The 12,282-nt window shown below is 41.7% G+C and overlaps 1 protein-coding gene across 1 annotated transcript; it reads right to left on the reverse strand.

Annotated features, from left to right (window-relative positions):
* Window positions 1–7,603: 7,603 nt before the first annotated feature.
* LOC120987111 (gastrokine-1-like) lies at window positions 7,604–9,424 on the reverse strand. Its single transcript, XM_040415739.1, has 4 exons — window positions 9,309–9,424; window positions 9,179–9,226; window positions 8,011–8,148; window positions 7,604–7,723 (listed from the first exon to the last, which is right to left on the reverse strand). Exons 1-4 carry the CDS (start codon window positions 9,318–9,320, stop codon window positions 7,604–7,606), a joined length of 318 nt encoding a protein of 105 aa, XP_040271673.1. The 5' UTR covers window positions 9,321–9,424.
* Between the last annotated feature and the right edge of the window lie 2,858 nt (window positions 9,425–12,282).

Consider the following 12,282-nt stretch of genomic DNA (forward strand, 5'->3'; position numbering starts at 1 on the left):
GTGGGATTAGGAACGACTCCAACTGCCCTCGGTGCGATGCTCCTGAAGCGGACTATTTGCACATGTTCTGGTCCTGTGTAGAGTTGAAAACCTATTGGGGGTCTATCCATAAATATACTGAGGGAAAATTGAAGGTTCGGATCCCTTTCTCCCCTAAATGTTGGATATTGGGTGAGCTGGCCAAGGTGAGCTGTCAGCAATACAAAAAAAAATCTTTTATTTAAGATTATGTTTTTGGCAATACTTTTGATAGCACGTTGTTGGTTTTCGCTAAACAGTCCCACTGTGAATACATGGTTAAATCTGGTGAGTACTACTAAGAGATACGAATACACTTTGTATAAGCAGAGAAATACTGAGAAAAAATGGATTAGAATCTGGGGAGACTGGATCTTATAGAAGCTTCCTCCGCTCTTCACCCGTCAACCCCACTCCTCGGTCTCAGAACGGAGGGGTGGGGCTGAAGGAAGACGCATCGCAGGGGGCGAGGGAGGTTTCGAGGGGGTTAAAGGAAAATATGCTGATATATGTTAATAATGATATGTTTTATATAATGGTTATGGTTGGATTATTAATAAAGTGTTCAAAAAATAAAAATAAATAAAGATGGCTGCCGCTATTTATAGGGCTGTGACATCACAGGGCTGGCTGGCTGCTGATTGGCTGCATGCATGGCATTATGGGTGATCCCGCCTTACCAGAGTTCCTTTCTCCATGTCCTCACACGTGCAGCAGCCATTTTAGGAAAAAATGCGATTTGTTACAACGAAGTGCCAGGAAAATCGGCTTCGGTGCAAATCAAATTTTTACTCATTCGGATGGAATTCCACTTTGTTAACTTCGATTCGCTCATCTCTATTTACTTGGTCTGGATTATCTCTTTCCCTCTTGCTCTCTCTCTCTCTCCATTCTCCCGAAACAAATCACAAAAAATCTGAATTCTTTCAAACTCAAATATCTTGAAAAATTGGGTTGACTTCCCAAATTTTCTCACTCGTCTCTATTATTGTACCACAAAAATTATTAAGACATCTAAAAGAAAAATGTGATAATTTTTTTATTTTTTTTTTAGGTTTGTGGTTTAAAAATAGGGGCCTCCTACTGTAGATTTATTCTTATTTGTGGATTTCACACAGTCTCTAGCTAGCTTCTTTTCGTACTGTACTTGAATTTCACTATAAATCAATCTAGCTAGGAGTCTGGAAAATAAAGGTAAGGACAGTTTGTGATGTAAAGATGCTGCCCTACATTCAGGTTCCTCCAATATTCTGAATGCACTCCTGGTTTTGGCTACAAAAACTGCATTAAAAAAACTGACCGTGTGACCGTACCCTAACACCTGAGAGGTGCTTTATACAAAAACATAGACGTAGTTCCCTGAGAAATAGGTTTATTTCAGGTTTTCAGCATGATGATTGATGGTGGGAGTCTCTGGGCGAGTTGTGTTTCCAAATCTGACTTAAGAAAGTTCTTTAAAAACAGAAGCTGATACCGAAAATGGTGATGGAGTGGGTGGCGCAGCACATTCCATACCCTCTGGCAGAACCTGAAAAGGGACGTGTGTTAGAGCACATTCTACACAAATACTTTCTGCTGCTCATTTTCATTATTAAGTTCTTATTGCATGATATAAGAAGACACAAGCAGCCAATAGCCACAGATAATATTTTATTAGATATGATTAAGGGAAACTTTACAAGGATCCACAATTCAAATTAGTTTCAATATGTATCCATTCAGTGGGCAGGGGTTCAGCCGGCTGTAGTGGCATCTTAAAAACAGAAGCTGATTCCAAAAATTGTAATTATGCTGCTGCTATGGCAGAGAGCAAATTCTCCTCCGACATCTGAAAAAAAATTATTGTTATAACTCTAGTAGTCATGTAAAGTTTAGTTGTGAAAGCGCTTAGTAAATAATATCTGGAGGGAACGCAAGAATGTGGAATTTTTGAGAAAGAATAGAAAGGTAAAAAATATTCACACTGGTGCCATATCTGCCATAGAAGAGTACCGTTCTATGGAGCAGGACAGTGGAGCCTTATAATGAATATCCATCTCATGAACACTACTTTGTTTTATTTTATTTCAATAGGTACAAAATTTGGTGCGGATTTGTTTCTTAATAAACTTTTATAATGGTTGGAGCATTTCTAATGCAGAAATCAAAATCCCTTCCAGTTCCAGATAAAAATTTCATATCAGCTGGTGTGCATAGGGTAGTCTGAGAAGCGCTGGCAGGTGAGGGGCCCAGGAATTGGTGCCTCCACTGCTCAGTAGGTCAAATGGAAGGCACTAGATCAGTGATGCCCAACCTACGGCCCACGGGCCAAATGCGGCCCGCGAAGCCGTGTCATGCGGCCCGCGCAGTGACCAGACTTTATGAGAGCAGGGCGCGCTGCGAACGGCACAGGCAGCAAAGTGATGCTGCCTGTGCCTGCAATCTCCCCGCCGAGCCCCGCCTCCTAGCTAATTTATTCACTGCACTTGCCTCTGTGAAATTGAAGAGAAGCGCCGTAATCTCGCACAGGAGCACTGGCAGAGGCCTCTGCCAGTGCGCCTGTGTGAGATCACGGCGCTTCTCTTCAATTTCACAGAGGCAAGTGCAGTGAATAAATTAGCTAGGAAGCGGCTCTGGGTGGGGGGGATATCTGTGGACGACACTGGGGGGGATATCTGTGGATGACACTGGGGGGCATATCTGTGGATGACACTGGGGGGCATATCTGTGGATGACACTGGGGGGATATCTGTGGAGGACACTGAAGGGGGGGATCTGTGGAGGACACTGAAGGGGGGGATCTGTGGAGGACACTGAAGGGGGGGATCTGTGGAGGACACTGAAGGGGGGGATCTGTGGAGGACACTGAAGGGGGGGATCTGTGGAGGACACTGACGGGGGGATCTGTGGAGGACACTGAAGGGGGGGATCTGTGGAGGACACTGAAGGGGGGTCTGTGGAGGACACTGAAGGGGGGGATCTGTGAAGGACACTGAAGGGAGGGATTTGTGGAGGACACTGAAGGGGGAACTGGAGGACACTGAAGGGGGGGATCTGTGGAGGACACTGAAGGGGGGATCTGTGGACGACACTGAAGGGGGGGATCTGTGGACGACACTAAAGGGGGGATCTGTGGACGACACTTAGGGGAATGTTGGGGTGGGAGGTCCTGGAGGGGTGTTTGGGTGGGAGCTCTGGAAGGGGTGGGAGGTCCGATAGGTATGTGGGGGTGGGAGATCCGGGAGGGGGGGGCCCATAATTTTTTTTGCTATGGGGCCCAGTCATTTCTAGCTACGCCCCTGATTGTTAAGATTGGGCGGGCACTGGAGCGATAGAGCGCCCTGCTGTAGGAGAAGCCGGCGGGAGATAAAAGGAGGAGGGGCACTAGATTAAGTGTATGCTCCATTCTCCAGCTAATCTGAAATTGTTATTTGGAATTGGAGAGTTGTTTAAAAGATAATGTTCTAACTGCCTGCAGCAACCACTAGAGGAGGGGCATGGGCACTTACTGTATACTGCTTAAACTATGTTTTGGGGGGCGCTATCTCTCCTTTAGGAGAGTCCCCCAAATCCTGACCTAGGCCTAGTTAAGCCAGTACTTTCTGCTCTACACTAATGAGGGGCAGTCACTCTGAAACAGTTGTCTGCAGGTGAGGTGCTGGCTTATTTAATATCTGAGTCATGTCTCAAGGCCTGTAAGGATCGAATGTTGACTTATAGGATAGCTGCCTTACATCTGGTGGCATTAGAGGCAGAGCTTGTTAAGAGCTCATTTGCATCCCCTTTTTCTCTGTTTAAACAATGAAACAGTATGGTAAGCTGTCTTTTCTAAAAGGGATTTAAAGGGGCTGTCTATCTTTTTGAGCATTTTTTACTATCTCTAGCAGCATGGCCCCTTGTTGAATTAACCTCACTCACGTGCTCCCTGTCACTTTAGTTCTGGTCCCAGGATTACTTCAGAAGTCTTTTTGTGTCCGTCCTGTAAAGTTCCGGGTGGACGGAGTCACATGCATCACTGCAGCCAACCACTGCCATCACTGCTGACATGTCCCCAAGCAGCATGTGACCCAGCAGTGATGTGCCATTTTCAGAACTTCACCACTTGGCTGCAGCAGTGCATGAGACCCCAATCTCTCTGGAATTTAACAGGATAGGCATCTTTCTGCTTCAGTGCTCTCCCTGTAACTGTCACAGCTCCTGACAGCAGATAGGGCTGGTGGCAGTAGAAGGATGGCAGCGAGCATGTGCAACCACCTCATCAAGGTGGACAGAGAGATGATGAAAAGTACAAACAGCACTTGACTCTATATGGGTGGCTCTAAAATTTAGCTTTACCATCCAGGTGATTATTTGAAAAATGTTGAATATTTTTGGTGGAACAACCACTCTAACGTTAAGAATATGCTTTAAAGGGGTACTATAAAGTATGCAAGTCTCATTGAGATTTTTGCTGCGGGGTTCTTCCAATATCTATACATCGCCTGCTCAAATTTGTGGTAGCAGAAAATTAGATATAATTGTTTCAATCTCATTGCACATCAATATTAGGAAAAACAAGACTGTTCTTGTGCCTCCCCTTTCTTCTGGAATTTCCTCTCTTTCCATCCAACATTTTCTACTCTTCCCTGCAAGTACCCACTCAATTGTGTACTGAACCCAAGCCTAAAATGTCCGCCGATATTCCAACATCGCCTCCATCTGATCTATCTAGAGCTGCTTCTTCCAGTCTCTGAACTCTTGAATCTGTTCCCTGTATCTTATAGATTTTGAGCTCTTATGGACAAGTCTCCTACTAGATGTATCATGCAAGCAATTGTTTCATTTTGTATCACTTTAGTGTATAATTGTTATGATGTTTTACCTAATATTATTATTATTATTATTATTATTATTATTAATAATAATAATAATGTGTGTATGTGTGCCCATGTATTATTGTAGGGGGACTGGGTATTGCAACTGTAATATGGATGCAGAAATGTCGTCTCAACCAGTGAAGGAACCTCATTCTTATAAAATGTTTAAAAAAAACTTGGACTGTATGTTTTGATAAAAACGTATGAAAAATCAAAATCTTTTTGGTATGAAATTTCTATTCTGCTCTAATGATAGTAGAAAAGAAAGACACTTACTGGGCATCTCCAGAGCAGTGTAGGCTGGTATGCCCCTGCACAAGGCTTCAATGTGCTGACCATATTCTTCAATGTGAACAACGGGGGTCTGATTGATTGTGTAGGTCACCAGCTGGGTGTTGGTAGGGACCTTTAAATAAAATATACAGATGTTACAAATCATGGGACACTAATAATAATAATAATATTATTACTATATTCAAATACATTGTCAATTACTGCAACATAGTAGATTTAAAAAATCTAAAATAGGCAGCACTACTACGTCAGGTTCCCCGGATGGGTGCTCTCAGCCTACAGATTCACCCAATCTATAAAGCTAAAATGATATGCCTCAAAAAATGCTGGGCACTCGCTATATCTGGAGTAAGTGGTACTTTATTAATATGACCATAAAATCTTAAGACAATAAATATATATGTGAGGACGAGTCTGGCCAGACTAAAAAGTGATAAATAATAAATTATAGAAATAAAAAAATATAATATACAATATGCAATACAATTGTGAAGTTAAAAAGGTGTAGGTTCTCCAGTGGAACCCGATCTTTGAGGATAAATAATAATACTTTATAATTCTCGATCCAATATTCGCATATGCTTATATGTCACAAGTATTTTTGTAATGTTCGTAGAAATAATCGCATGTGGTTGCCACGACAATTAATATTCGCAATTAATTTCGAGTATGTCTATGCGGTTTATGCAATATCCACAAACAAGTCAATACTCTGTCTTTCAGTTGTGGTGTTAAATTATACCGTTCGATTCGAACAATCAAACACTATAATTTAACACCACAACTGAAAGACACACTTTCGACTTGTTGGTGGATATTGCATAAACCGCATAGACATACTCGAAATTAATTGCGAATATTAATTGTCGTGGCAATCACATGCGATTATTTCTACGAACATTACAAAAATACTTATGTGAAATATAAGAATATGCGAATATTGGATCGAGAATTATAAAGTATTATTATTTATCCTCAGAGATCGGGTTCCACTGGAGAACCTACACCTTTTTAACTTCACAATTGTATTGCATATTGTGTATTATATTTATTTATATAATGTATTATTTATCACTTTTTAGTCTGGCCAGACTCGTCCTCACATATATATTTATTGTCTTAAGATTTTATGGTCATATTAATAAAGTACCACTTACTCCAGATATAGCGAGTGCCCAGCCTTTTTTTAGACAATTGCTGCAACATGACTATATTGACCAGGAGGGTAACCTAATGACTCCTTTGAATATTTAACATTACATTGTAAAACAGTAGTAGGCTACATGGCTTCATATGAAATGCTCTCATCTCAGAAATAGATCATTTAGATTGTGAGCTTTTTGGGGGGCTCACTGAAGTGAGTACTGACAATATCTGTACAACAGAATATGTTACAACAGAATTAATGCCCCAACTTTCACTAGAAAATGCATTCTTAAATGCTATGGACACTTTTGAGGGCACATTTTTTTATTAATGCATTCTACTCATGTTGGACTAAAAATATTTTTTTTAATTTAGTTTTTATTAAAGATTCCCAGCAGTTCTTGTACTAAAGGGGATAACTGAGAGTGTATCTGCAGACTGTCAGTTTCTTTTTACTGCCAGTCCCCTCATCCAGCAGAGCTGCCTGTCTGATTGATAAGAATATGGCTTAAATAAGTGTTTATGAGCTTCACAAGATCACAGATAAGGGATTCACATGAGCTGTCAGATGATGGGATTCAATGTAAACACATAACCCTGCTGCTCTGCAAATACACAAAAAAAAAACCTTATACTAGGAAAGTGGTTGAACTTTTTAATAAAAAACTATTGACAAAATGTTTATTTTAGCCCAAAGTATGTAGAATGCAATAATATTAATATAAATGCCCCCAAAATATACATAGCCTTTAAATATTAAATCACAATGTACCTCTGTGGCATTTTAACAATCAATCTGGGGCCACTATGTGGACACAATGCAGTAGCGCATCCTCTAAAATGCTTGATAGAACAATTAACCACCACTGACTTACTATTGTATATAAATGTTTTCTTTTCAGATTGTGTACCTTTCTTCTTTACTTTAAACATTAGTCATTATATCTATTTTCATTTATGTTGTTCTTCCTTTTCCCCTCACATTTGAATATTCTTTCTTTTGCTAAATATAATTTTTCAGACTTAGAACTGAGAAGTCTAAGGTTTTCCTTAGGCCATTAGCTATTGAATATGATGGATGTGTGGAAGAGTCAGGAATCCTCAGGAAAGTTTGATGTTGAGCCTCAATATAGCCGAACAGAAAAAAAAACATTTTTAGATGGATGTTATAAGCATGAGTACAGCATTAGCAGTAAATGGACAATAACACCCATCATGGTCCAGGATAGAGATGCAAAAAGCTGAATTCAACCATCTCCTAGCTAGGTGAGATGCCATCCAGCTATCTACCAGGAGTGGTGACAGATGTCCTAGTATTTTACCTTTTTGGTCTTGGCAATCTCGCTGAGCTTTTCAAGGGTGGGGAAACTTGGAGTCATCTTGGTAACCACACAGATCTTCTTGTTGTACAGTCTTGTAGCAGCAAACCCCTATAATGTGACATGGTGAATGTTAGGTGGAGAAAGTAGCAATATAAGGATCAATGATAAAACATTAGGATCAAAGGGTTTATTCCCAGGGAAACACACAATAGCAACTTCTTGATGTCTAGATCAATCATATGGGCTATACCGCTGTCTTAAGTTGGGGAAGGGGACAATTCCTCAGTTTGCAGTGTGGTACCTATAAATTCTAGGTACACTATTGCCTCGCTGTCTGTACCCAACAGACCAAAAGTTAAAAAGTAAGCTAAACAAAGCATTTATAGAACACTCACATTGCCAAAGTCAGAGACGGAGTCCCAGGAGTTCCAGCCATTGAGATTGTTGATGTTGGCCACTTGGTCCTGGTTGTTAATGTTCACTTGTTGGCTGATGCTTCCACCATCATTACCTGAATTATTAATATTGATGTTCTGGAAAACATAAAATAGACATTTTTGTTTCATTAGAAGTCATTTATTCTATTTATAGTCTGATATTTAGATGAATCGGGGAAATCTAAAGACAATTTATTTCTGCCTTTGAATTTTTGGTTTGCTTTTTAACACTACTTTAGATTTACTATGTAATGAACACATTTATTATTACAGCATATGACAAATGAAACAAACCACAGTGAGGACTCCACTAATATAAGGTATGGATGCCCGGTGCCATGTGTTGGTGCAAAATAAACGTGGCTGATAGGTGGCTTTAGGTTGTCCAAGCTGTGGGCCATTTAAACTTACGGGAGTAATATATATCCTTCTATATATTATGTCATTCTACTGGTTGTTTATAGACATGAGGATAGCAGAATGACAAAATGCAATGGGGTCTGTCAGGATTCATTGTTATTCATTTGAATGCAGATCCATTAGAGCAGTCATCAGTCCAGTGTGAACAGAGGCTATGGATATGTCATTGCTTCAAAGGATCTATGACAGACATGACAGACCCATTGGAATCAATCATGATCCATTTATTTTTTAGCCCCATTGATTTATAAAGGACTTCTGGTAAAGAACTAACTTGAATTTGAACAATGTGAAACATCTATGAAAGGGGTTGCCTCAGAATGACAACTTTTCACCCATCCACAGGATGCATGATGTGTCTGATTGGTGGGAGCCCGACCACTGGAACCACCACTGGTCATAAGATTGGAAGTCTGTGTCCCAATTTTGAATGTAGCGTTAGTCGAGCATGCGCATTGCTGAATGGCAATAGAGTGGCATGGTCAACTACTGCTCCATTCAAATGGGGGACATAAGACCCCGATTCTCATTATTCCAGCAGTCGGACCCCCACAGAACCTGTGGAGGTACATCTCACATACAGTATGTCAATAACCGATTTATGACTGATGCCAGCTGTCAATGTGAGACAACCGCTACAAAAGTCAGCCAGAAAAGCTTCAAGGATAAAACCAGCCCAAGCCAAGCCATTCATCCAGTTACTTACATCATTTCCTAGGGCTTGAGTCAGGAGGACTCCAAGGATGGTTGCAATCTAGACATAGGAACATAGGGAATAATTAGATTAAATTACACATTCAGTCTTTACATGATAAACCATTCAGAAATATTCTCACCAGGAGTTTCATTGTGGATTCTGGAAGAGAGATTTCAGCTCTGAAGTATAATCCAAGTCACTTGATATATTTTATATACAGTAGTCGTGTTTACATAGAGATCGGCATCAGATTCCTTATTTACTGTTCTGAGCTGATACGGTTTAATGGAAGGATCGAGATAACATGGCGGGAGGCTCTGCCCCGCTCTATGTGCCCTTCCTGTTAAAAATGAATTATGCAAGAGACTACTGATAGCAGCTGATTGAAGCCCTATGGTATTACTTAATCTGGGGCTGTATCCTGAAGGTGGGGCACAGTAAGAAGACAGCAATGAAAACCAAGTAATGTGTAAAATAATTAGGAAAGAGAATGGGAAAGTACAGAGAAATTTACATTGTAGGAGTTACTGTTGCCTAATCCAGGGCCATCCAAACTTTTTGAGATTATTTTTGTTTCAATTAAAGCGCATCTGTCAGCAGGATCAACCATGCAAGACCATGCATAAAGCCTGCTAGGGTTTATCCTGCTGAGCAAAACAGTGTCTGATTTATCTCCTTCTGTTCCAGAGTTATAACCTATAACATTTTTGTTATTATGCACATCAACTAATTAGTAAGCCGGGGGGTGGACGTAGCCCCTCGAAGCACCAGACTATTACAGCCCTGCACCTTCCCCTTGCCTGGCCATGTAATCTCGCTTTTGCATTGTAGTTTATATATTGGGCCATACACAATACTAATTTATGTCCCTGAGGAAACAGAAGCAGCTCTGCGCATCTGCCAAGGAAGGAAACTATGGTGCAGGCACAATATTGCAGGGGAGATGCCTGCTCCTGTCAAGAAAGTGTGTGCAAGGCAGTGAAGTTCTGGTGCTCTGAGGGGCTGATAAGTTAAAGGGGTTATCCAAGTTCTCCAACAGCCTCCATAGTTCGCAGCCTATTGTATTATGGTGTGCACCCTAAAGCACAAACACACACACCGCTCGCGTATGTATATATATATATATATAGCCTTTATGCCATTAGCCCCCATTATCAGCCCTTATGCCTCATTAGCCCTCATTATCAGCCCTTATGCCTCATTAGCCCCCATTATCAGCCCTTATACCTCATTAGCCCCCATTATGCCTCATTAGCCCGCATTATCAGCCCTTATGCCTCATTAGTCCCTATCATCAGCCCTTATACCTCATTAGCCCCCATTATCAGCCCTTATGCCTCATTAGCCCTCATTATCAGCCCTTATGCCTCATTAGCCCCCATTATCAGCCCTTATACCTCATTAGCCCCCATTATGCCTCATTAGCCCGCATTATCAGCCCTTATGCCTCATTAGCCCCCATTATCAGCCCTTATACCTCATTAGCCCCCATTATGCCTCATTAGCCCGCATTATCAGCCCTTATGCCTCATTAGTCCCTATTATCAGCCCTTATACCTCATTAGCCACCATTATCAGCCCTTATGCCTCTCATTAGCCCCCATTATCAGCCCTTATGCCTCTCATTAGCCCCCATTAGTCCCCATTATGCCTCTCATTAGCCCCCATTATCAGCCCTTATGCCTCATTAATCCCCATTATGCCTCTTATTAGCCCTATTATGCCTCTCATTAGCCCCCATTATGCTTCATTAGCCACCATTATGCCTCATTAGCCCCCATTATGCCCCCAACAGCCTCATTATTTATAAAATAAAAAAACACTTACCTCTCTGCTCCTGGACGCCGCCGCTCCTCGCCACCTGCGATCCTCTTCCTCCTGCTGTCAGCTGTGCTCTGAACTGGCGCGCGCAGCATTACGTGACAAAGCGCCTCATGCTGTGCGCAGCCCTGCACAGCCGACCGCCGAGGACTAGGAAGCGGTAAGTACATAGGGGGAGATTTATCAAAACTGCTAGAGAAGAAAACTGGCTTAGTTGCCCATAGCAACCAATTGAATTCCACCTTTCATTTTGAGTGTTCCTTTGGAAAATAAAAGGTGAAATCTGATTGGCTGCTAGGGGCAACTAAGCCAGTTTTCCTTTACACCAGTATTGATAAATCTCACTGATAGTGTTCACCGCTTCCTGGTCCTCCGGTACTAATGAGCACTTCCAAAATGGAAGCGCTTTATTAGTATTCGCCGGCCAGCAGGCTTGATTAGGGTGTGCCCAGGCACACCTGGCACACCCCGTGCGCACGCCTATGCAGCCCCCCCATATGCCGGGCCCCTCACAGGTAATATACTTACCCCACTGCTGCTTCTCCCTGTACACGGATGAAAACATCCGGTGTCGGGGGGTGAGCAGCAAATGGCAGGTGGGGACAGGGACTAGCCTCCCTAGTATCGCAGGTCACGCTAGGGATGCTCTTCCCCTTTTTCCGCCTGCCATTGGCTGCTCCCCCCCCGACACAGAATGTTTTCATCCATGTACAGGGAGAAGCAGCAGCAGCGGTGCGGGAACCAGGAGCGGCGCCAGAAGCGGGGTAAGTATATTACATGTGAGGGGCCCGGCACATGGGGGCTGTTGGAGAACCCCTTTAATTTGTTATATATGGTTATAACTTATAACATAAAAAGATAAATAAGGCAAAGGCTTTGTTCTACTCTGCAGGATCAACCCTACCTGGCACTGTGTCTGGTTAAATAGGGTTAACCCTGCTGACAGATTCTCTTTGAGGAAAATTGTGAAAAATAATTCAGTTTACAAGTGTGGAAAAAATATAAAAGTGTACCTAAACCATCAACCTTTATTTTAAACTGTTACAAATGCCCTAAAATAAATTTTTGTAATACATTTCTGTAAATATATCCAGACATGGCTATGGTGTACAATTATATATACAGTATGCTGCAGTGAAAAGCGCTACAGAAAGGCTCAAACTTCGGGGACCTGTTTCGCTAGTAATGCAATAAAATCAATAAATAAAATATACGATAAAATTATTTTTTGGGCAATTGTAACAGTTTAAAAAGAAGGGAAAAGGGGTCACCCTTAATCTATTCCAGTCTAT

This window comes from Bufo bufo, chromosome 1, assembly GCF_905171765.1.
Source record: "Bufo bufo chromosome 1, aBufBuf1.1, whole genome shotgun sequence".
NCBI lineage: Eukaryota > Metazoa > Chordata > Amphibia > Anura > Bufonidae > Bufo > Bufo bufo.

Coding starts and splice junctions, on each gene's coding strand:
- LOC120987111 (XM_040415739.1), bottom strand. Junction 8,149..9,178: donor CTCAAGCCCTAGGAAATGAT/GTAAGTAACTGG, acceptor TATGTTTTCCAG/AACATCAATATTAATAATTC. Junction 7,724..8,010: donor CCGTCTCTGACTTTGGCAAT/GTGAGTGTTCTA, acceptor GTCACATTATAG/GGGTTTGCTGCTACAAGACT.